General features: G+C 37.4%; 1 protein-coding gene across 14 annotated transcripts in view; it reads right to left on the reverse strand.

Moving 5' to 3' along the window:
* Positions 1 to 27,170, reverse strand: part of BCL11B (BCL11 transcription factor B) — a 174,087-nt gene that overhangs the window by 132,236 nt on the left and 14,681 nt on the right. For 9 of the 14 annotated variants that reach the window (XM_058162655.1, XM_058162660.1, XM_058162663.1 and 6 more), the window contains one exon: positions 22,548 to 22,919. In XM_058162655.1, coding sequence (XP_058018638.1) covers positions 22,548 to 22,919 — 372 coding nt within the window. Of the gene's footprint in view, positions 1 to 22,547; positions 22,920 to 23,878; positions 23,898 to 27,170 lie in introns of those variants that run through there. The other 5 variants (XM_058162661.1, XM_058162664.1, XM_058162656.1 and 2 more) reach the window with 2 other exon arrangements.

Below are 27,170 nucleotides of genomic sequence, written 5' to 3' on the forward strand. Positions count from 1 at the left end.
CAGCCCTGTTCTAAGGAGAAACAGCAAAATTGTTCTTCTCTTTCATAGATAATTTATTTCTTTTTATGTGTATGTGTATATATGTGTATCTGTGTATATATGTAGTACACCCTCAGAGTCATCCACAGAGACATCATAAAAGTCAAGTTGGTGGCCTGTTGGTGGCTGCATGATCAAAGCCCCATTTCCTTTCCATATGTAAGTCATGTTAAAAAGGGACTGATTGATTTGATGGAGCAATTATAGCCACCATCTTGATTTTCCAACCCGTCTTCACCACTGGCACCCTGGGCACACTTCAAAAATGCTCTGGAAGAAGTGCCTTTAATTTTATGCTCAAGCAATCTCTGAAAATGCTTCTTCCAAAGCATTTTCAAGCTATGCACAGCCCTGAAATACATACATGCAGAGAGATGTTTACAACAAGGATATTTAATCATGTAAACCACTTATGCACACCGGAAGGCAACTTGACAGTACAGGCAAAAAAACCTACCTCTGAATTGTGTCGATTATATGCATGTGAGCCTCCAGTTTGTTTACTTATTTATTTGAAAAATGTATATGGCCACCAACTTATTCATTCAGTGACTCAGAGTGGCTTACAGAAATACAATCCCAAATACAAAATCCAATAAACCCCCATTCCCTTGTTGACAATAATCAAACAAACCACTCGATGAGCTCCATATCATCTTGAGTTTCAAGGCCCACTGGCAAAGCCATGTGTCCAGGGCCTTTCAAAAGAATATCAAGGTGGGGGCCAATCTTATCGCTGCAGGGATGATTTTCCATAGTCACCATAAAGAAGGCCATTCTTCTTGATCCCACTAGGTGAATCTCCTTAATAGAGGGAACCTATAAATACTCCACAGAGTATTTACAAGTAGTCTGTGCTAAAAGAATGTACCATATGACATACATATATACATATATATTATAGGTAGTTCTCAACTTATGACTGTAATTGTCCGGAATTGTGAGCGTAAGTCATGTTGATCATTAAATGAATCACCACATGACCATGAATTTTATAATCTTTTCTGCAGTAGCAGTCGTTAAGCAAATCCATTATCCACAATGGGCATTTTTTGCTAGAAACCAGAAGTAAATATCAGTTTCCAGCAAAAAAATGTAATCATAATCATGTGACCATGGGACAGTGCACATGGTTGTTGGATGCCCAGAAAGTGATCACGTGACTTCAACTTCAAATCCAAGTTGTATGTAGCCCTAAGGAAATCCATCATAACCTCCACCCTGCTGTAAGTTGAGGACTACCTATACAGGATCAACATAACTTAATTGTATAACATATATCCTGCAAACATAAGGTGTCAATATACAGTATATGTTCCCATTGACAATAATTGCTGAAAACTCATAGTTCCTTGCCATGTAATGTGCTATAATTAAACCGCCCCCAACCTCCTCCAAAGTCAGCTCAACCTGCATTCTGATGGAATCCTGTGTACTTTGTAGCCCTCCAGTTCCTAAACCCTAAATTAAAAGTAATGGGTAAAAACCCAATATCTATATCAGCAGAACATCTATAGAATCAAAGCAGTATTATGTAATTACTGTGATGTGATAGATAGATAGATAGATAGATAGATAGATAGATAGATAGATAGATAGATAGATAGATAGATAGATAGATAGATAGAGACACACATGCACAAATGCACGCACACACACACATACATGAATACTAGTCTCACCTTAGGCATGAAAGCCAGCTGGGTGACTTAGACCAGATGCTCCCTCTGAACAGGGCTGTTGTTGGAAATACAGGTGAAGGAAAGAGTACTCTGTATGTTCACTGCCTTGAGTTACTTATAAGGTAATAAAGACAGAATAAAATATTTTTAAAATATAATAAATATTAATAAATACTAATGTTTTGCCAGTGTAGCCATGTTTCAATAGCATTCTTACTTCTCAAAGAGCCCAACTAGGAAAAGATTGTCTGTAATTTGTTTGGAATTCACTGTGTGGTCTGGAAGGTATTACTGGGAGCAACTAATCAAAGACTGTCCCCAGAATTTGTTTATATGTAGTTGCTGCTGCAAGTAATCTGCAAACAAAGAGTTTCTTAGCTTGTACCATCTGAATCCAGATCTAGATGGCATGAAAGGATACATACTGTTCCTAGATTGGGGAGTTCTGCTCTCAGTCACTCACGCCCTCGTAAGCTCCTGATTAGAGTATTATAATATACTCTACAGGGGTTGCCCTTAAAGAATATCTGGAAGCTTCAGCTAAACGCAGTGACACAGGCAGTTATATGTGCCTCTAGAACAGCACACACGACACTTCTGCTCCACAAGCTACATTGGTTGCCAGTCTGCTTCTTGGTCCAACTCAAGATGATGTTTTTTACCTTTAATATCCTGCATGGTATGAGTTATTGGAGGGACTGCCTGTCTTGTCAGAACTGGCAGAGGAAAAAATGCTACAGGTCCCATCTCCTAGGGAGCTACACTTGACGCAGCAGACAAGCCTTTTCTGTATAGTACCCCTCTGATGAAATATCCTCTCATTCTCCGAAATGAGATTGGTCCCATTGTTGATTTTCTGGAAGTCCCTCAGAACCTTATTATGCCATCACGCCAAGAGTACCTGAGGACTAGCGAGGTACCAAGGTAACTCCATTGTTGCTGATATCCATTGCCTTCTCTTAGTCTTTAATTGCAATAATTTGAATTTTTATGAATTTATATGACTTTTATATGTTAAAAGTTTTATTTTATTGTATGTCACCCAAATCACCTTTTTGTTATAGGAGTGGCCATATAAATTGGATGGATGGATGGATGGATGGATGGACAGATGAACGAACAAATGAAATTAGCCACTCTTATGGTTTATCATGTCATCTGAATGAACCCACTCAGTTCTTTGGAATAAAATTTCCTAAGAATTATATAAAACACATTTAAGTTCTGTTAAGAAGAAATACGTTTCAATTATTGTAAAGTAGAAAAAAAATCTTAGCCCCTATTCTAGAAACCATATAATGCTTAAGCCAACTTGTCATTTGAATTCCTTATTTCAAATTTCAATTTTGTCCAATACTTTTCGTTGAGAGATGAATGACATAAGGCACAACCTGGGTCTTTTCCTATTACAGCAACAACTATTGGTTGTGAATACAAAAGCAGCTCTCTATAGTTAAGTATTATAAAGGATGAATGGCATGTGCTATTCCTATCAAGGTAAGTGCAAATAAGAGGTTATATGCATGAACAAATATGTTTCTCTAACCTTAATCTGTCTGCTCCTGATTCTGAGTTTAGCATGATTCATTTGCTTAGCTGATCCGTGGACATTTCAATCTTCAGTGCTTCCATCTCTAGGTTTCAGGAAACCTACACTGCATGCAGCAATTTGAAGATTTACATGACTGTGTATTATTTATTCAGCTGCACTCCCAACAATGATTTATCAAAATATCAGACTGAAATGGTATCTCAAGTCATTTGACATTCACTGTAAAAAGACTATCCAACCAATCACACATATATTTTCAACATGCACTGGTATAGTGTTGCATTAAAAACACACACATACACAAATGAACATATATTGCAATAGCCTCTCTTAGTATTGTGAGCTGAGATGACGAAGGTCAGACATAAAGGGGAAATTCAGAAAAGAAACAAACCTGTAAGTGATACATCACCAAAATGTGCCATGCTTAGTATTACCTCTTTCCTCAACAGCTATTTATACATATCAATGTGTGTTTCCCAATCTTTTCTCCAAAATGACTCATGAAGAATATTCAGCTCTGTTATGGAAAAGATCTTCACCCCTAATTTAGAAGGATCACCTCTTCTGCTGACAATCCATCTCCCAAAGTGCATTGGTAAAAGGAACTGTGAAGATGTAGACTAAAGTGAGAACAAGAACTACAGATGCCTTTTGTTATAGCTGAATAAAAGGCTAGATTCAAGTCTTTCTTGGTAGTATAAAGATTAAATAACCATGAAGCCTCATTACAACGAAAGTAAATGCCGAGATTAATCTAATTCAAAATATGACCATAAAACATGTGCCAGCAAATGCTACTTTGGTTTCATGTAACCCAAGTTAGTCACTGCCAGTCAGCCAGCAGCAAACCAATCCAACAACAAGGATTCAACATCCCCTAGATGTATCTAAGCCATATCTCCATTAATAAGCCATGTCCTTGCCTATATGAAGAAAGAATTAAAAAAGGATCCCACTTCAATATTATACATAGAAATATTCCTAAATCTATGAACTATGATGTGGGGGGTAAATAAGGGCCGATTCAGGGGTGAAATGCTACCGGTTCGCACCAGTTCAGGTGAACCTGTAGTAATAAAAGCTACCGATTTGGGCGAACCAGTAGTAAAAAAATACTGAACCAGTATTTCCGACGATCAGCTGTGCTGCACGATTTATATTTGCTAGAAATCAGGAAATCCTGCTTTCTAGCAAATCTAAATCACGCGGCACAGCGGTTCCCCCCCCTCCCGCTGTTCTACTTACCTTCAAACAGCTCCTTTTTCCACATGAAGCGTGTTTGGTGCATACTGCACATGTGCGCATGTGTAGCGTGCATTTGGCACATTGTGAATGCAAGCTCAGCGTACATTTGGCATGCACTGTGCATGCGCATGCACAACAAGCATTTGTCACGCAGCACGCATGTGCGGGCAGCAAACCAGTGGCAACCCGCGAAGAATTTCACCACTGGGCCAATTGTATACTTTTTCAAACACTAGAATTTGAATTTTGATTACATTAAGATGCAACTTCCCAACTGAAAGCGTGAATAATGGTAAATAAATTAGATTAATTTTCTAGGACCTGAAACAAAACTATGAATATACACATACAGGTCTTCAATATTAGAATACATATGTGACATAGCAATAGCAGCTAGATTTATATAACATTTCATAGGGCTTTATAGACCTCTCTAAGTGGTTTTACAGAGTCAGCATATTGCCCCCAACAATCTGGGTCCTCATTTTACTGACTTCAGAAAGATGGAACATACTGCAACTAAGTACTTTTCATACATACATTATGCTCACATATATTGCTCATATTTTACTTCAATTGCTTGGGCAGGTTGGTATTACTTCTTAAAGTCTTTATTTATTTATTTATTTATTTATTTATTTATTTTCAAGAGGGAGGGAGGGAGGGAGGGAGAGAGGAAGGAAGGAAGGAAGGAAGGAAGGAAGGAAGGAAGGAAGGAAGGAAGGAAGGAAGGAAGGAAGGAAGGAAGGAAGAAAGAAAGAAAGAAAGAAAGAAAGAAAGAAAGAAAGAAAGAAAGAAAGAAAGAAAGAAAGAAAGAAAGAAAGAAAGAAAATTTATATAGCTGCCCAGCTTACTTTCAGTGACTCTGGACAACTTAAAAAGATAAAAATTCAATATAAAAAACAATAAAAAGCAATAACAGCACAGCTTCCTGGAGACAATAATCAGTCAAATAAGGTACTTGGTGGAATCAAACCAGGTCTTCAAGGCCTTGGGAAAGAGTGTCAAAGTGGGCGCCAATCTTATCTTCTAATACATAATACAATGAGAAAGATGTAAAATGGATACAGACCATTGGTTGCTACCCAAAGGAGCAGGGAGTGGGGATTCTTTATGTAACAAAAATTCTGCTCCGGTCAAAATGACAAAATTACACTTCAAATCCTTTCCTTTTGTTTCTATGCATCTTTTAAAAATAAAAAGTGACTTTCACAAAACACATTTTGATTATACAATTTTATCCATAAGAAATTTATAGATGTGAATAATTTTTTTTTTAAAAAAATAAGTACATTTGTTGTGGCTGTTCACTCCAATAGACTCTGGTGGCTTACAAAATCTAATACTTAGTTAAAACAATGACATGGGACTCCCCAAACATCACTGAAAATCCAGATTTTATAACCAATAGATAAGAATGGAATACGGTCGGACAATAATTAACAGAATATCTCTCCATAGTTGATGTAAATCAGTGGCGTTAACGCGAATTGCAGAGTGCATTCAGATGTACCAAACCAGAAAAGTCTAGTTTAGGCTTCCACACCCATCCATATATTTAACCAGGTGAATGATTATTCCTTACCTTTACTTAACACATATAAATGCAGAGTTTTAAAACATGAAAAAATGTTCCAAAAGGAAAGGAGAAAGTAGTTCTCTTCAAGAGGACAGGAAAAAGGTGTGCTACCAGATGCAATAACAAACAAGAAAGACAGGCATTTGAACAGACCTAAGTATGGACTCATAGCAAGCTTATTGCTGCAATTATATACATCTGGATGCACTATAAGCCTAAATAACATTATCATTAGGACAGTTAAGTATTTCTGTTACAATCATCTGTATTGTATATAATTTCTGTATATTGAGTAAAATCATTTAAAACAAGTTAATTTCTATAAAATTAGATGACAGTGGTATTATGGGGCAGAATATAAAAATAATATATTAATACACTATTCCCACTGCCTCATTTTAGTACACAGGCTAACTTAATTGTTTATAATGAAAACAGCTAGCTATGTCTGATGCCAATAGTGAGCAGAATAGTAATTAAAAGTAGCATACCTGTTTAAAAGCTATTTAATTTGTAAAGCAGAATTATAAGGTTATACCCAGCATTCTAATCCTGTGGTGCTTTTTTTTTTTTTTGCATATAATACATGGATGAGTATTGTTATGTAATTTTTGCATTTTCAAACAATTTGTGAATAAAACCTTATCTGAAATGATTGAATTTTGCAATCATGAAGCAAGATATGGAGAATATGCAAAGGCATATTTCTGAAATTCTTTCCAATAGCCAAATGTGTCTAATGCTTCCATGTGCCATGGGAAGTATGAAGTACATTACAAGCACTTTCACACTCTGGACCAGGTGGGCAACAGCTTAGAATGGAGCAATTACCAACATCTCAAGCTATTGCCCAACTACTTTTTCTATAAAGATAAAGGATTTTTCCTCTTCATCTGACTCTTTAATTCTATATTTCTTTTATCAATTTCTACTACCGGCCCACATCTAAAAATTATCTTGCCAACAGTAAGATAGAGTCCCAACCACTTTTATATAATTTCTTTTCACCATTCCACACGATTAGAAAGAATAAAAATGCATGTTAAGGTAAAGTTATACAAAAATATGTATGTTCATTGAAAACGTGTAGCTAAATATGTGTTAGGACAAATAGGAAAGCAATATACTTTAGACAAAATGGCGAACTAGAATTCATATATGTGGAGAAACATGCACCAAAGTCTGTAACAAATTAATACTTGGGGTTGGTTTTTTTTTAAAAAAAGCCCTCAAACTCAATTAATTGAATTTTATATATTGTATATACTCACAGATAAGCCAAAAATTTATTTCAGCTTATCCACGGATGTGAGGCTACACTGTGGTACACAGTGGTGGTATTCAAAAACTTTTACTACCAGTTCTATGGGCGTGGCTTGTTTGGTAAGCATGGTTTGGTGGTCATGTCACTGGTGGATGTGGCTTGGTGGTCATGTGATGTGGGCGTGGTTTAGTGGTCATGTGATGTGGGCGTGGCTTGGTGGTCATGTAACTGTATGGGCATGGCTTGGTGGTCATGTGACTGGGTGGGTGTGGCTAGGTGGACACAATCCAAGTTCCCCCTTGGAGGATTCCTGCATCCGCACCTTTTGCAATCCCCCAAAGGGTCAAAAGAAACTTGATTCCATACAGCTCTGAACCCTTAAGCCAACCACAAGTGGTCTTCGCTTAATGGCCAGTTGCTTAGCAAGTGTTCGAATTTACAACTGATCTCCTCAGAGCTACTTGACCTGTTTTTGGAATTTTGACAGCCATGCACACACACACGCACAGACACAAACACATTTATGACCATTTATAACATCCCACAGTCATGTGACTGAGGTTTCTATGTTTTTTGCCAGTTTCCAACAATTCCTTCTGGTTTCCTTTTAAAAATGCCCATTGGGGAAAAATGGATTTGTTTAACAACCACGGTGTTCGCTTAATGACCACAAGGTTCACTTAACAACCATGGTGTTTGCCTAACTCAGGGGCCTGCAACTTTAAACACTCAAAGAGCCATTTTTCTATTTTCTTTTAAATAGGTATCTTTCCCCCTCTGTGTCTCTCTTTTCTCCCTCTCCTCTCTCTTTCTCTCCCTCACCTCTTTCTCCCTCTCTCTCTGTCATCTCCTCTCTCTTTTCCTCTCATTTCTCTCTCATTCCTTTCTTTTTCCCTATCTCTCTCTTTTCTCTCATCTTTCTCTTTCTTTCACCCTGTTTCTCATCTCTCCCTCTCTTTCTCTCTCTCATCTCCTCTCACTCATCTCTCTCTCATTTCTCTGTGTGTGTGTGTGTCTTGTCTCTCTCTTTGTGTCTCTTGTCTGTCTCTTTTGCTCCCTCTTTCTCGTCTTTCTTTCCCTCCCCCCTCTGTGTCTCTTGTCTCTCTTTCCCTTTTCCCTTCTCTTCTCTTTCCCTCCCCCCGCTCTCCCTGTGTCTGTCTCTTTCTCTTCCCCCCTCTTCTCTCTTTCCCTCCCCCTCTCTCTCTGTGTCTGTCTCTCCCTTCCACCACCAACCCCGACGTCCAGAGGCTGACAAACCAGGTACTCAAGACCAGATGGGGGCAATCCTGCAGTCTCCCCAAAATAACAGATGTCTTGTCACTTGCTAGCGCTCCTGGTGAGGAGGAAGAGAAGTGCGGTGGGAGGAGATTTGGCGGGTGTCAGAGGGGTGGCGAGCGCTTTGCGGATCCTAAGGGGGGGGTCGAGCTCCCTGCTCACAACATCTTCACTTGAGGGCATCGTTGGCAGCCGCTTCCTGCATCAGGAGGTCCATGCTCTTCTCACTGCTGCCTGGCCTCCTCAATGCGCACAGACAGGAGGAGGCGGTTTCTTTCGCTGCTTGCAAGCTGCAGGTGGCGAGCAGCAGAGCGAGTAAGCCAGTAATCTGTTGGTTGCCTCTAATCTGCAGTTTACTCATGAGCACGTTTACTCATGAGCATGGTGCCTGCCTCTCCCAGCCAATGTTACTTACAAGTAAACTGCAGCTAGGATCTCCTGTGTCCTTCCCTCGCAGGCCAGGCCAGCTGGGGGAAACACATGGGAAGGACTCCAGTGCCATGATCTTCTGCATGCTTCCCTCGCAGGCGAGGCCGGCTTGGGGAAACACACGGGAAAAGCTCCAGTGCCATGATCTCCTGTGCACTCCCCTCCCTCCCCACGTGCTTCGGTCCACCCACTGCTATCACCCCTCCACCAGCTCTCTCTCCCCATCCCATCCATTGGCCTGTGCCCTTCGGCCTTACCTTTGCCAGCAATGGTGAGCAGAAGTACGTGCCTAGATTCTGCAAGTAATGGCTGGGTGGGGCGGGGTGGGGTGGGGCATACAGGTGGGGCAAGTGTCGAGCGGGCGGGTGGGGTGAGCAAGTGGGGAATGGACAAGTGGTTCAAGGGTGTGGCCAGCCAGAGGTCACTACCAGTTCAGCGAACCACGCCAAATTTCCGCTAATTGTTCGCCCGAACCGGTACGAACAGGCTGAATACCACATCTGGTGGTACAGTATATTACTATTACTGTGGTAATACTTTTTTAAAGTATCCATATACCTCATATAAGCCCATCTACAGCAAACCCCAGAATCATTTCAACAATGAGGTAGGCAGCATATAATAAACAAACAAACCTCAAATTATTAATCAAAATAATATTAGCCTAACTGCAATTGGTAGATTTGTCATGGTATTTTGGTCAAAAACTTGAGTAGGCTTATCCACAAGCGTATACAGTGTTCATAAAATTAAGACAGTGTAATTTACAGATTCATCCCTCTGTAACCTATATCCCATAAAACAACAAGCAATACTGATTGCTTCTCTTATCTAACATATTTTCATTTAAATAGATAAACTGAGAAAATAGAGTCCAAAGCCAGTAGAGATAAAGATGCTCTATAAACATATGTGGTCTAGAATTCAATAAGAGGTTACTATTCATTTCACCTCTCAATGGTTTCCCTGATTTCAAGGACTTTATACAGAAAATATGCTTGTGAACTATAAACTCTGCCTATGATAATTTCTCCCAAAATGGAGATGGAGGATGGCCTGTAGGATGCAGTATGCTAGCCTTTCTTTTTTCACCATAAGCTGAAGTATGAATTGTGCAAGTTATATACATAGTACAATGCAACAGAAGATTATATCATTGACACCTGCTTGTGGCTAGTCTACTTCTGTACTATGAACATAAATCTGCCAGGAGCATGCAAGACAGAAGCAACTAATTAGCCAATTTCACTTCTCCCACACACAATAAGTGAAGAGCCTTCAATTATAAAAGCACAGATGATCATTTCAAACTGAGGCTTTTAGCCTGGAATTGCCTCTGTAGCATTCAGTTGCCAGATCAAAGAGGTATTTTTGTGATATAGGACATCACTGTAGTTTGATTATACCTACTGATTTTTGTCCTTTTTCTTCAAAGAAAGCACAAGAGGCCACAACAGAGACCCCTTCCTTTAAATTCTTCCATGTGAAACAAATTTGAGGAAGGAAGTGGCTTTGGGAAAGGAATCCTAAATTATCCACTTCCACGTGCCATGATTATAATTCAGATCAGAGCCCCACATACTTACTTTCAAGTAAAAAACAGGACAGCAGCACAATTCATAATTATGATAATGTGAAATTTAGCTTTCTGGCACAAAAGCTTTTTGCATCTTGGTTAGTTATTGTGTCGTAGCCTAACTTATCACAGGATAGTTGTGAGACTAAAAAGTTGGGGGGGCTAAGTCACAGTAATCATATCTTTTGTATACTTGAAAAGTGCTATTACAGTCCTCAGTTATCTTTTCCAAAGATGGAATATACTCAGTTCCTTCAATCTGTCCTCCTTACATTTCCAGTCCTTGTTAATGTTCATTACACTATTCCATTTTCTCTGAACTTTTCTTAAAAGGTAGTGACCAGAACTGGACAGAACACTGTAGATGGGGTCTGATTATTTCAGCTTTTACTACTGTCGATTATCTATCAGCTATCAAGGATTACAGCTACTAAGATTAAAACATTCAACAATTTATGAAGCTGCTTCAAGTAATAAACTACTCCTAGGGTAGTGAAACTTTCTAGTCAAGCATCTCTCAACCTGATGCTCTCCTGGTTGGAAATTATGGCATCCAACATACCTGGACAGCACCTAGCTGAAAGAAATGATGTATTAAGCTCTAGGATGGCATTGTCCACCCAAAAAGGTTACTAGCTCTTTCTAGACCGGAAAGGCTATGAAACACTTTGTGTTTAGGATGGGACTATCCTTGAGACCTGATTTATTTTGGTGGGTTCATGAGCTGTAATTGGTAGTTTTGTCCTCTGGCTCTAATTTCCTAGGATAATTCTTGATTCTCTTCTAGTTCTTGTCTACACTCAGTCCTGATTCTATCAACCAACATACATATATCACAATCCATACTCCCTTTGACCTGACTAGTAACCATCATACATTGTTTTTTCAGCCTTTTGATTTCAATCTGTCTGCTACTGCAGGAACTCAAAATAATTATTTCCAACATATCTAGCAACATGTCTTTTACTTCTACCTACTGAAGGTGCCATGATGGCTTGTCCGACTCCCAAATGCTAATATGGGGTGCCTGAATCCATAATGGTACACAATGTAAATGACTGTCTCCAGGTAGACAGCAATAATTGGCTGTCATAATATAAGGAAAGCTAATCCATGCCACTGAGTTAATAGTCACTCATGCAACATACATGTATTTTACTTAATCTGGAGGAAAAATAACAATTCTACATTTTTCAAACAGCTTCTTTTCACAGCAACCTATGACAATGTTTGGCTTCCAGTACATATATGTGGTGGCTCAGTTGTTAGAATGCTTTAGTAGCAAGCTACTTTTGCTGACTACCAGCTGCCTGCAATTTGGTAGTTCAAATCTCACCAGGCTCAAGGTTAATTCAACCTTCCATCCTTTTAAAGTGGGTAAAATGAGGGCCTAGATTGTTGGGGGCAATATGCTGACTCTATAAAAACCGGTTTAGCGAGGGCTTTAAAGCACTGTGAACCGGTATATAAGTCTAAGTGCTATTGCTATTTGTTTTGTCTCTGTAGCAGTTTAATTATTTAAATGACTAAAATAAACATTCATAGGACAGGGGCTGCATTGTAGCCCTCTTTTTGATACTTAAGTCCCATCCGCTACTAACTTTGTTCATTGTGTGTGTGTGTGTGTATGTGTGTGCATGTATGTATGTGTTCTGTTTCTCCTCCACTCCCCTGAAAAAGTCTGACACCCTCATTAAATATTGGAACTATCAGCCTATATTGTTCCTATATTGGCTAATTATTCTGGGAATTATAGTCAAGACAAAGTGAGTGTACTTTGTTCATGAAGCAGAGACTACTGCTTTGGTGAACGGACTAAAAGCTGACTTTCTGTTGTATCTTATACAGTCTTTGCAGCAATTAGCACAGCTGTCTAATGAATTTCAGCTACTGGTTTCTTCAGTCTTCGTAACTCTAAATGTTGTTCTCTCATTCTATTGCTGTGAGCTGCGGGCTAACATTGCTACACCGCACCAAACACAGATGTGATGCAATTTTTCCCCGCAGGTTTCACTTTCTAAGCACCTACGCACATAATCAGACCGTCAAATGGCCTTAAATTTGCTAGACTGTGCCATTTCCACCTGTAATAAGGGAATGGAAAGGGGGATGGGAGAAATCTTTTTGAAGGTTCATTATATTAAAAAAAAAACCTGTACTAGAATGCCAGTAAAAAAAGAAGAAGCTAGAATTCTTTTTCTTATCAAACTAAATTTGATTTTACAAGAAGTTATTTCATATGGAAAAGCATCCAAGCATGTAAAGTATGTTTGTAAAATTTAATTCCAAAAATCCTTGCTATGAGACAATTTCAATTGTATTTCAGCTGAATGTTATAGAAACAAAATAGGACAACTGGGGAGCAAAACTGACAAGAACCCAAGTCTATATTCTTATAAGGACCAGATTTGAAATCTGGACTATACTTTAAAATAAAATTCTAAAAACATCATGAAATCAGAGTTTTGTCACTAGATATGCACATATTTATTAATATTTTTGTCAATTGTATTGCCAAAAAAAAATCTTGCAAAAATGTCAAGTGTGTTTTTTCAGTGTTTGAGTCAGCCAGGCCTCTGGTCTCTTTCAAGACTATGTCATCTCTGCCAGTATCATGCTTTTTCACTCCTATTTTATTTTAAATTTTTAAAATTACCTCATACCACTTTTTTACATTTTTCAGCTATCTATCCAAAGGGGAAAATAACACCAAAACTGCAAGTATTAGGGCTCAGTATTAGGATCAGACCATTCTGTACACAGAATTGGATAGGTCTATCAGCAAAAAAATCTTTATTCTAAAAAGTCACTAATTTTTTAGCAAGGGAGGGAGGGAGGGAGGGAAGGAAGGAAGGAAGAATTCTTGAAGATATGACAAAAGAGTATGAAATTATGTACAGTTCATAGATAGTACATGGAAGAAAATTAATTCTACTGTAAACTGCTTTCATATTTTTTAAAAAATGGGAAGCTACATATGCTATAAATAAATGAATAATAAATAAATAAAATCAGCTTCCAAAATATGCACTAATGAAACACGGGTTTTTAAATAATTTAAAAACAAAATCAAACCATTCTGTACACAGAATTGGATAGGTCTATCAGCAATTATTGGCAATGCCATCTAGAAACTTCCATATGTGAAGCCATGATATTTTCCAAGTACTAAATTTGAGGAACCAAAATAAAAAACAGCTAAAGCTTTTATGCCAAGTTAGACTTCCCAACACAGTCTTGCTTGTTGTACCAAAGATGCTTTCTTCAAGAGGCAACTGGACTTTCTAGTTTTTCTTTGAAGACATTTCACTTCTCATCCAAGAAGGTTCTTCTTGAGCTGAAGAAGCTTCTTGGATGTGAAGCGAAATGTCTTCAAAGAAAAATTAGGAAGTCCAGTTGCCTCTTGAAAAAAGCACCTTTGGGACAACTATGACCTGGATGACTGAGAATCTCCATAGACAGTCTTGCTTGTTATTTATGGAAACAGTAAGAAGGATCTTCAGGCTGATTCAGCAGCTTTCTATATGTTATGACTGAAAGGAAGGAGAAGGAAGACTAAATGGTAGGTCAATCCAAAAGCCTTCAGTTCAGTAACTTCCATCCTCCATTAAGTCTGGGAATCACTTTTGACAGAAATCTGGGATAACCTTTTTTCAAAATAATGTACATATCATATGGACTTTTATTTCACAATTTCCTAGCTCCTTAAGGAAGGAATCCATCTGGAGAGAATGCAGAATGGTATATCATCATGACATCTCCCCAGAATCAGTATGGATTTATTTGTAGATGATTTTGGTTTAAATTAAATCATTCGGCTCACAATTATTTCATCAGCTCGTTACTATAGACAGTGCTTTTCTTGAACATCCTTATTTCTGAAAACCACATTCCATAAGTTAAACAAATCAGCAGCTACAAAAAATATAATGGTATATAATGGAAAACCTTCTTTAAATCAGACATCCTTCTTGATTCTACCCAAATTCTCCTACAATTGAAATGTAACTGATCATTGGACTATCACTATAGATATACAGTATGTACAGTTATTTGCTAGCACTGCAAAACATATGATTTATGCTTTAACATTCTCACATGATTCCAACCATTATTTTCACTAATTCTATTCACCTATCTGGCTGCTTATATTAAAACCCAGCAAAACGTTGAAAATACAAACATTAGTTAGGACAGGCAGAGTAGTTTTAATGTTGGCTTTCTGTAATTTTAGAGTATCCAAACACCACAGTAATTTAATAAACTGGCTAATCAAATGTGCACAAAATTGTGCTCCAATGTGCAAGATTTACAGGTCTTGCTCTCCAGATCTTGTGAACGTCACAAGTTCAACATTAAATATCCTTATTTGTCCTCTGCATATCTTTAAAGTTTCTTAATTATTGAGTACATATTTTATTTATCTAGTTACATTGCTTAACAATTAATTCTAGTTTTTTGTGTATCAAGACAGCCTCATTTTTATCAGTCTATATATACTTTCAAACTAATGGAATAACATTTTTCATGACACATAACATAAAAAAACCTAAAAATGGGGAAAACTATTCCCTAATACAAAAACTGTCAAATACTAATGAGACCTAGGAAGGAAAACAGTGCATTCAGATCATTCATTAGGATAACAGAAGGAATGGTTAATATTGTCAAAAAAAAAAAAAAACCAACTATGATACCACCAAACAGAGGGGTTTTTGAAACTACAGTAGCTACATGTGGAAAGAAAAAGGAAATGTAGTCATAGGAAAAATTCCAGTTCAAACCATGTGCACCTACAGGAACATGGCCACTTGATTCTGCCAGGATGCAGTTGTGAAAGGAGCAAGTTAAAAAAGCGTGAACATTCAAATGTGCTTGCAGGTGCTCTTTGAAATGTATTGCCCATGAACTAATGCACTACATATTTTTGTTCTGCCTCCAAGAAAAAGAAAGGTAGAAACGTTTCAGCCAAACCCAGTGCTTAACTTCATCTGGTTACGCCACAGCTCAGAAAGGTGGTGGGGAGCGTGGCAATGGAAGCAACATTCATACATCACTCTGAGGAAAAGAAAGTCTAAGGACGTGGCAAGAGTTTGAAAAAAGTAACTACATTTCCTTTGAGAATAATTCTTAAGCTATTTCTGTTTTTTCCTCTTCCAACCTAAAGACTGTTATCTTTGAACAACTTGCTCTTCTCATGAATTGACAGATTTATTTTCAAGAAATAAGGAAAACTTATCTACTTTTCCTTTACTGTTAATCTACACACAAAGAAATAACAAACAGAGCTTGTCTATCTGAAATGCAATGGCTGCAGTCCTCAGAATTCAATTAAGCTCAAATAATTAATGCTTCTGCCATATTCAATTACTTTTACATATTTGAGGCACAGATGTTTTCCCCCTTTATTCTTTTAATCTTTATTTCCCTTCTCTTATTTATTTATTTTTTCTAAATTTGTTTTAAAGTGCTGGTTGAGCAGAAAAAAAATAAACTATAAATATGAACATAATTTGCAGTTCAAATGTTATAGTCTCCTTTTAGCTGACATAGCATGTCAATTGTTATGTGCCTTTGATTAAAATAACGTTTAAATGCTTTGAACAAATATATCTCCTCCATTCTTCTATTATTTTACATATTTCTTAGTAGAATAAAGAAGTTTTCATTCTTCCTGTCGTAGCACAGAAAAGCCTAAGAATATCTTTTGTCATAGAGAAAGTGAAAATATTATAGGCTGCTGATTACCAAAAAAAAAAAAAGAGGAGGTAGGAAAATGGGGAGGGGGTACAGAGAGAGAGAGAGAGAGCACTGCCTTAGAGATTAAGTTTCCCTTTTATGAAATCGTATTTAGTCTCTTTCTTTTTTTTAACAAATCTAACAACAATGCTCTACAGACTCTCACTGGGAAATACCTTTAGTGTTAAATACAGATTCCGATTTTCTTGGCTAATGCAGAAAGCCTTTCTATTGAAAAATAAATAAGGGGGTTTGGTATATCCCACTAAAGCCTTTTCAGTGAATGACTTTTGTAGGGTTTTTTTTTCCATGGCTATCCTCCATGGCTGTAATATGAAGCTTTTATCCTACTATTGAAAACTATCCTGTGCTGTTTAAAAAAAGAAAAGAAGAGAGAGAGAAAGAGAAAAATGGGAGAAGGTGAGCAAAAATCTTTAACTAATATAACAGAACAATACTGAACTTGAGCTTTGACCCTAATTTTAATGCCATCTTTTACCAAAGGAATTTGAATCCTGGATAGAGAAAAATCAAATGAACCACATATTTTTATTTTATTTTTGGATTCAAAATCTTCCAATCATTGTCAGATTAATCTTTTCTTTAGCTTGGGAAAAAATCAAGACCTCCAGTTCGATTTTTTTTAATGGTGTGCTTAATATCATTGTTACTCATTCTCCCTATACTTGACAAGTAATGAGGGTTTTTTTTAATTTGCAGATTTGCAATGCTAAAAGTGAAAGTATGCTGAAGGTAACCAAAGTAAAAGGCAACTTCATAAAACTAGAACTTTTATAGATGGAGAATCTGACTACCAAAATATAATTGATAGCCAAAGGCCTGAAGAATATGGAAGAAGAACTGGTGTGATTCATATAGATGTATATTGCAAGGATCAATGCAGATGAAGTCTGCGTGTGGGCACATGCACCACACAGAGCTCGTGGCCTCCAAGGACAACCATCTTATTTTTTTCCCATGGAAATGAATGTCAAGTCTTCATGTTTATACAAGAAAGCAAAGGATTACCCAGGAGAGTCAGTATGTATGGTAGTTAAGCAGCTGGACTGGGACCAGGGAGATTCAAATTCAAATCCATACTTAACCAAGGAGCTCACTGGATAACTGTATACCTGTCAAGCTTGTTATTGAAAGGATAAAAGGAGGGGTAATCGCCATTTACACAGTCTTGAACCCCTAAACAAAAGGCAGAACATAAATGCAATACAAAAATAAATAAGGAAATCATGGAAGCAAAGATTAAATTTGGTTTTCATGTTCTCCTGCCGTTAAGAGCCAAACCAGCTCCTATCTCTTCCTCTGAGTTTTCCTTCTTATAAGATGTGAAAAGGGTGAAGCTAGAATTTATATTAAGGACATCCTTGCATCATGCTTCTTAAAAGAATACAATTGGCTATTTCCGGGAGGAATCATAGCAGATTCTAGTGAGAAAAAGGAGAAGTATAACTATTTTCTTCAGGGATGGGTTCCACTTACTTTTACTACCAGTTCGCAACGGGAGCATGTGCAGATTGTCAGTGATGACATCGGGGCGGGTGGGCAGAGCCTCTCACCACCATTACTACCGGTTCGCAAGAACCAGAACGAACCGGGAGCAATCCACCACTGATTTTCTTCCATACTACTTCTGATGAGACTTACTCTCTCAAAGCTAATATTTGTATTGGAAGAAAAATATCCATGGGTACCAAAGATGAATTCCTCATCACCTAAATTGCAAGTTCAAAAGAACTATTTTTCACAACTTCATGAATGATAAACACTTAACTGTTTCCTATTTCTGAGATTCTGCCTGTAGCATTATTACGGTAGCCTGTCTCTGCTATTTCTGAATTTTAAAAAGAACTATGCACAGTAAATAAAAATAAATTATGCATTTACTGTCACTTAATGGCCCAATAGTAATTTTTTGGGATGAGGCTGTGAATAGGTATCTGGACTTGGAAGATCTGATTAGTAGGTTCGATAGAGATCTTCAGAGAATTTCAGATCTATACTGGGAAGACAAGACAATCTCAAACTATTAGTATATTGTTGCCAAGCAAATCCCATGGATATGTTCTTTAAGTCACCAGGAGGAGCAAATTCAGCTCAAAGAGAACTTTTCTTTATGTCATTTTTGATGGATAAACTACAAAGGGATTCCACTGCATATTCAACAGACATCTCTTATTCTAAAAGGCTGGGATATGGTCCAAAACTAAAGTCAGCATGTAGGGGGGGAAATAACCTTTAAAGGTGCAAAGTGTAAATGTGCAGATATAAATAACTTACACAATTTGAAAGTGAATTCCATAGCTGCCCTGGGATTTGTTAAGTCTGAAAGTCAAGGACAAATTTATGCAACTCTTTTACCAATCATGTTACACAGATTATGTCTGTGTAAAGGGTTTTTTTGGGGGGGTGCCTTTGAGTCAGTCTTGATTCTTGGTGTTTATATGAACAAGTCTTTGCAGTCTTCTTGGAAATATTTTCAGAAGGGGCTTGCCATTTTCTCCTTACTAAAAAATGAATAGCCCCAAATCACTCAGTTGGTACCAATGCTCAAGGCAAGAGTAAAACTCACATCTCTCCACTCCTAGTCTAATGACTTGGTGTAGCTGTTAAAGGTGTTGTGCTGTTAACTGGAAGATTATGAGTTCAAGTCCTGATTTAGGCATGAAACCAATTAAGAGACTTCATAATCTCTCTTTCTCAGCCCTAGGAAGAAGGTAACAGCAAACTACACTCAAAAATGTTGCCAAGCAAACTGCATGGACTTTTTCATGTAATTTCCAGGAATCAAGACTGACTCAAAATGACAATTTTACATCTAAAATTAGAGCTATATTAGGTTACCTTACACTAAAGTTGTCATGTCTTCCAACTTTAATATAGCAGATTCAGTGTCTTATGCTTTGACATTGGGAAGTCTAACTTAAAACTCACTACAGATAGTCCTTGACTTTTTTCAATGGCATTGAAAAAACTGCCTTGTTTTTCACACTTGTTTTTCACACTTATGATCTCCATGGTTGCATGATGAAAATTCAGACACTTGGCAACTGGCATGTATTTATGACAGTTGCAATGTCCTGGGGTCATGTGATCACCTCTTGTGACTTTCTGACAAGCAAAGCCAATAAGGACGCCAGATGCACTTAACAACCGTGTTACTAACGACAGTGATTCATTTAACAATGGCAAGAAACGTCATAAAACGGGGAAAACTTACTTAACTGTCTTGCTAAGCATGGAAATTTGGGGGTCAATTGTGATCATAAATCGAGGATTACCTGTATAAGTGAAAATGTGGGATATGTCTTTTGTAACTTACAAAAATAGGAATCTTTTTATATGAAGTCAGATCATTGATGCTTCTAGCTAGTAGCAGTTTTGGGTAGCAATAATTATCCATGGTTTCAGACAAGAGTCTTTTCTATTCCTACCTCAAAATTCCAGGGAAATCCTCCTTCGAGGCCTAGGGAAAGCATGCTAAAGCCAAAGCAATGGAAAAATGGAAGACTAGACATTTCTAAAAAACAAAACAAATCTAACACAAAAGCCATTGTCTCTCTGCCAATCAGTCCAGAGTTTTCCAGAAGCTCCTGAGCTATAGCTCTTACATCTATAACTCCCAGCAGCTCTAAGTTGACTGGCAAGTCATGAAGGTTCCTATTCTGCTAGAGACAAGTCATTCAGCTGCGGCCAGTTCTAATTGTAAAAATAAGATTCAATTGATTGCAACTTTACTAGTGGCCAAGTACGTTTATGATAACTATCCAAGGCTTAAAAGGAAAAAAAACAAGTCAATTTCTCCCAGCAAACCAGCTCTTTCTGTAATGCCTCTTTAATAATGTGGTAATCAGCTGAGTAAGTGCAGGCTACTCATCCCGTGAACAGTCTCAGGAAGGCCTTTACATGCCCATGCTTACAAGAACATCCCAAACCCCTTAGAAATAAAAATATTGTGTTCTTGTAACCTCAGACAAGTTCATATTCATTTTATTCTTAACTAGCAAAAAATCATTTCAGAAACAAAGCATGCATAATTATTTATACAACTCTTTTTTTCGTAGAAACGGTTGGGATGCCTAAACATCAGAAGCCACAGGCCTGTTCAAAGGCTATGAAACCAATAAGATCAGTTCTAGGTAAGGCAGAAGCATCCAACTTCCTCGTCTGCAATGCAAAACTAAGAATGAGGTAGAGAACAGCAGATTTGTATGGGTAAAAACCTATAGAATCACAAAACCATCCCACCGGATCAACAACCTAACTAAAACATGTGAACAACATGAGGGACATTTTATCATGTATGGTGGATGTGCAAAAAAGCCAAAAAAAAATGGATACAAATAAATACACTAATTCAGAAGAGTATTAAGGACAAATTTACAATAGAAACTGAAGACTTTTCTTTTGAGATTAAAGGAGAGACAACGCGAAAAAAGTCATGGAACTAGTGAGGTCAAAGAATGGAAAAATTTGACACTCTCCACAACAGACACTCTCCACTTCACTACAATAGGTGAAGATGATGTAACTTGCAAAGATGGCTGAATTGATTTCCTTGATTTTCTCTAATCATATACTGTATGCACTTAAAGCTGACTGGAAACCCTTATAGACTTTTTGCATGAAACAGAAATGTACTTATGAATTGTGATTTTAATGATTAGAAAAAATAAATAATAGAAAACAATGAGCTTTTTTTAATTATACAGTAAGAGGTAACTTTGCAATCATATTTTCTGCAAAAGAAATGAGAAACCTTTTTATTTTTTTTCTACATTTATGTCTTTTTTCTTTTCTTTCTCTTTTTCTTCCTTTGTTTTCTTTATTCTGGATTAGTTTGTGTTAATGTTTATGTTGTCTTTAAAACTTTTAATATATGTGTGTGTGCGCACACACACACTCACACACATATGAATAACAGACTAACCAGGGAGAAAGGATTATGCAAATTAAACTTGTTTTATATTTATGGGTCCTAACTATCCGTTTCTTCAGAAATATATTGTATTCCCATTGAAAAACTGCCCTGTTCTCTCACTGTTCCATATAAGTTCTGGAAAGCATACACTAAATGCATCTCTATTAAACTACTTTAAAATTCAACAAAGTCTTATCTTCTTATATAGTCCTGATATTCTTCTGCCTGCACACTGTGTACTGATATTTACCAAAAAAAAAATAGCTAAACAGTATTAAGCTATGGGGAGGCTGCCTTTTGTAAAATTTCAAACACTGTTGAGCAATCTGATATGAGGTATGGACCCTCAACGTCTTTTCTGCTATCAACAAGCCTCTCTTAAACCTTAACTCACCCAAATCAGTGGCAATTTCCATCATGTTGAGGTAGGAAATGCACAAAATCTCTGCCATATTTCCTAGAGTAAACTCAACATGGTTATAAAATAAACCCCTCCCCAACCCATGAAATCCAAAGGAAAAAAAAGACCCTCCCCACATATGTGATGTCTCCACCTGATTATGCATCATTGCTTTTCACTTTTCACTGCAATTCTCTCTACCCTTTGAAAATTTTATGTGTACCCTTTGGCTACAATACTTTCAAAGTTAAAGATTAGACAACTATAATCACGATGACACCATTCTCATTGGAAAAATATGCAAGTTCAAGTAAGTGTTCTAAAAAGTCAAAAAGATCTAGGATCTTTTTGAATTGGGGGGGGGTGTCTGCAAAATGTGAAAGTACCTAGGTCTTAAATATCCATGCCAATCCATAGCTGAGAATTATCATTAGAAAGTCGTTATGAATTATTGAGTGCAAGCAAAGATGGGATAAGGAGATGACTTAAGGGACAGTATCTGACTTCTCAGGCTGGAGAATTGTAACAGCCTGTTATATGGAACATCTGACACAACACAGACTAAAAATTATCACTCAAAACAAGCAGATCTTCAGAAGGTATTCCACAATCCAAGGATCCACCTAAACCCTTTACAAACTGGGATCGACTGGATTCTGAGGTTTAGACTCAAGAGGATCCTCAAAGTCTGTTATGGCCTTATGCACTGCTCATAGGTAATTTTGCATTTTTCATTCTGTCAAGAAGCCTGTCTCTCATTTTTAGAGAAAAGGGGTGGGACAAGGAGAGGCTACCTCTGCAGATGAATGAACATAAAACATGCTGTACCTGCAATGTTCTCCTGCTTGGGGCAAATTCCTTTTGTAGGCGTGAGAACACGGTCTTCTTCATCGGGTGTGACTTGGATCCCGATTTCCACTGGCTCTGACACTTTCCTGAGCTCGGAGCGTGATGGAGGGGGAGGACTGCTCTTATCCACGTTCTTTTCATAGCAGGCACCACCAGCGCCATGGCACTGTTTCTTCTTGTGCTCAATAAAAACCAAGATGTCTCCCAGGGGAAAGTTCATCTGACACTGTCCACAGGTTAATAGGTCAGGGTCTGTTCCACTCAACGCAATGCTGAGCCCAACCGGCTCTCCTAGTGCTAGGTTCTCATCCTCATGGGTGATGATGGCAGTGTCCACGTGGTCAGCCTCTGCTTCATTCGGAAACCCAAAAAATGTGAGGGTCAGGGAGAAAGGGAAAAAGAAAAAAAGAAGGAAAAATAATTGAGAGCAATTGGTTTAAATATTCATATAGTTGTAATTTTTTTTATCTATTTCCCACCCTGCTTGTCTCCACAAGTGATCTGAGTACATTTTGCAATCAAGTCTGTCTGCAAAATAAAATAATAAGCATATCTAATTAGGCTTTTCTGAATCAACCATCTAACTCCACAGCAATGGATTAATAACAGGGGAGAGTAGAGACCTGTTAGTCATTTCCAGAACCAAAACTGGTAGGATGCATTGGACAGAGGCAGAGATTTCCATCAAGTTGTAACAGAATCCATGATTCAGTTAAGCAACTCTAATCAAGCATCTTTTTTCTTTTTAAAGCAAGAAACAATATTGAACTATTTGATTATGGAAGCTCACCATTAAAAACAATTGACATTGAAAGTATTTTATATTATTGATTTTTCTGATATTTTTCAACAATTTATTGATCCTAGAGTGTTGTTTTCTCAAAAACAAGTTGTAAGATTAAGCTTGCTATACTGTGATATTCTTGGAACTTTACTAGCTTTTTATGGCCCAGTCACCCTCCAAAATGTTTTTTTTTAATTGGGTCCATTCCGTGGCCACCATTCCAAGGATTGTTGGAAGCACTGAATATGCAATACCTTGAACTTACAAATATAGTGAAGAGGCTGATTAACCTAACAAGGTAGCACTAGCCATGTCAAATAACCATGAAAAGCTTTGGCAACAAGCAAGCACCTGTTCAAAATGAATTTGAATGGAAACGATGCTCAGTGCATCACAGTGAAATTAATTATCTCACAGGATTTATTAAAAATATAGGGATAAATCATGCTTACAGAAAGCAGGTTTTTTAGCACCACACACATCGTATATAAGTGGGTTTGATCTGACTGCTGTTTTACTGCATCACCTTTTCAGGATGACCACTGAAGGAGGACCTGTTTTGCCTCTGATTCCTGGCATCGTAAGCCTGTCTTTCCCAAGATGAAAGCCATTCCAGGGACAGGATTTTTCAATCACTATTGTTCCGAGAAGGTGACAGCAATGATGCCAGAAGGAGATTTATACAAATTTGCCAAAACCAGTTTAGAGAACAAGTTTCTGTGGTTCCTGACGTCTGCAATCTCTTGGAAGGCAGCACAAGACAGTCACAGGTTCTTGGGCTTGTCTTGAGCAGGAAAACTGCCTCTTTCAACCCTACCCACAAAGCAAGCCTGAGGCCTACAAGCAGCAGAAAGTGACACGTCCACTTGCCTTAAGAGAAAATGCAGGGAACTGATCCCACATTCAAAACACACCGATCATGCTTTGTCCTGTGCCCCACATTTCTTAAATGCTCAGCTGGGGGAAACGGTACCCCAACTTGCCCAATCACCTTAATGTGACATGGCTCAGGGTTAAGAATGAAAATGTACCCAATCCCACACATGCAATCTCTGGCTGATTTTTTTAATGCCCCACTTGAGAATGCACACTGAGCTTATAGACTGGTTTGTGGGGGGATCATGGGGTTTGTCCAGAATGAATGGCTCCCTAGATTCAGTCTCTCAAATGCCACTCATGAAAACAGTCTTTCATACAGTTAGGTTTTCTAAAAATGACTTTAATTTTCTCCAGAAAACCTTCACAGCTAAACCATGTTTCCAACTGAGTAGGTTCAGTAGGCTACTTGAATCTTTTTCAACTCTTAACAGTCCTGCTCAGAGGATGACCTTAATAGCAAGCATTTTTTTTATTCCAAGGTCCCAATTCTGTAATGTCACAAACCCTTTTTTCCTTCCTTTCAATTTCTTTTACAAAATTGTTGTACTTTCAGATCTGAGCAACTTTTAAGGCTTTTTATTTTTATTTTATTTCAATTAACCACTATGCAACATTGAAATTTCCAGCATAAATATCTCAATAAAGAACTATACAGAGAAACCCTTTATAAAGAATCAAAAGAAAAATTGATGGAAAAGTCGAACATTTTTTAAAAAAAATCTCAGTTCAAATTTATTTGTTTAGATTATAATGCTATCCACTTATTAGCTGAAAGAAAATGAAATTTGTTCAGAACAGTTCTCAATTTCAGTCCATAAATATTATCTTAAAATGCTGAAAATTAAATGGGAAAGAGTTGATTTCCCAATTCAGTTCACACCATGGTCCACACTGATAAAATTTTATTTATATAAATAGTCTTCAGAATGCTCAACATATCCTCTCATTACTTTGGGACAATCTTGTGTTTGCAGAAGATAGTAATGTACTTAATATAGCTAGTTCACAATATTAGTAGTGTGCAATAAACTTTTGTTTTGTTTCATTTTGTTTTTATTTCCAAGGCAGGCTAACTGCAACACTACACAAAATACGGACCTCGATCAGGCACAGTTCCCAATGGCTGGCAGGGTTTTGCTCTAAACAAGAATTTTATCATTTGGCCTGATCAATGCACAGTGAATTAACGACGTGTAAATAAAAGAGATGAGCCATTGAAGTTTTATCAAGAGAAGGGAATAGCGAAACTCCGCAGGGGAAAAAATTGAACACATGGAAATACTGGCATTGGTGATTTGTTTCCAAATTTCCTGGAGATCTAAAAGCAGCAGGACAATGTAAAACATTTGTCATACTTCTGAATTCTGAATCCCTGAACTGAACGAGAAATTTGCCTAGGCAGTTTTTAAAACGGCTATTTATTTTTATTTGGAATTTTTTTTTGTTTTCTAATAATAAAAGGGAAACTTTCTAACCAGGAGACTAATCCCCGAGTTTTAATTAGATCAAAAGGCATCTAACTTCTGTTTCTGAAAAAATATTGCTAATTAGTACATGAATGTAGTCAAATGCAGTTTTGCCATATACACATAGGAGCTATGTATGTAAGAAAAATAACTGAATGCATCAGAACTTGGGCTTTGTTGGATTCATAGTACTTCAGATTAAGCCCACGCTAACTGCCTTCTTTACAATTAATGGAGGTGGATGAACAAGAAGTCAGCCTAAGGAATAGGAGATGCATGCATGAAAGCTTCTGAGTTTCCTGTACTTACTTGTAGCCAAATTAATCCACTAGGTAACTCAAACACTAGGCATAATGCATGGTGTGTGAAACCCATTAATTACTTTCCCTCCATCCTTTCCTCAAAGTTTACTTTAAAAGCGACTGGTAGACAATGCAACGTAATTAATTTACCAATTTATTTTATGAAAGGACTCTTTTGCCATCGTGAAAATGTAATCATAACCCTAGTGCTGAGCGGGAAGTGAGTGGATTTCTGTGCGAACGGTTTGTCACAATGCAAAAGGTAATTATTTAGTGCTTCTGTTCCCTTTAATGATCTAACATTGAGCAATACTGTTTATATTGAAGAGAGCTTGCACCTTTAATTACCAATTACATATACATAATTTTAGAGCCAAAAGGGAAAGGAAAAACCGAGGGCTGTGAAAAGACTCCTTTAGACAACATATGCATCCTTTCTCAAAAAGAATTCCTATTAGGTGGGAGCAGGGTGTCAAAATATTAAAACACGCACACACAAAGGAAGATAAGGTAAAAGGATCGGAAGAGCCAGAAATGAACCTAGGCACAAATAAGGAGAATAATGAATGGAAGTTGGGAAATAGATAAAATTCAAAAAACGTGTCTTGGCATTTCCTTAACACCCCTGCTTGCTAAAGTGAGATATGTGGCTGAAATTACAATAGGCTAACTATGTATCTGTTTTAATATGGAACGGGAGGGGAGTTTTCAAGCTTCTTAACTTTATGATGTAGGAGATACTGCTTATTAAAAAATAAATAAAAAAGGAAAGCAAACAAGAGGGGAGGAAGGAGTAGAAAAATTCAAAGTAACCAGACTTCATATGGGTTGAAATTTTGAAATCTCCTTCAACCTCAGTAGCTGATTTTTTTATTAAAAAAAGAAGTCTATTATTAAGAATTAAAATAGGATTGAATATATTTTAAAGAAAAAAATCAATTTCCCCAGTTTGCAAGACAATTTAGAAATCAAACATTCGTAAAGTCATCAATTTTCCCGGTTTATTTGGCTATCTTGACATCCTGTGCTACGCGAGTCTCATTAGCATCTCATCATGATTAGTAAGTCTGTGTGTCCCCATTTATCTAAATCTTCTCCCCTTTATTCTCACACAAGTAAATGGTGTTCACAGTGCACACACACAGTAATTTTTCATTCTCTGGAGCTATCA

This window comes from Ahaetulla prasina, chromosome 1, assembly GCF_028640845.1.
Source record: "Ahaetulla prasina isolate Xishuangbanna chromosome 1, ASM2864084v1, whole genome shotgun sequence".
Lineage (NCBI taxonomy): Eukaryota > Metazoa > Chordata > Lepidosauria > Squamata > Colubridae > Ahaetulla > Ahaetulla prasina.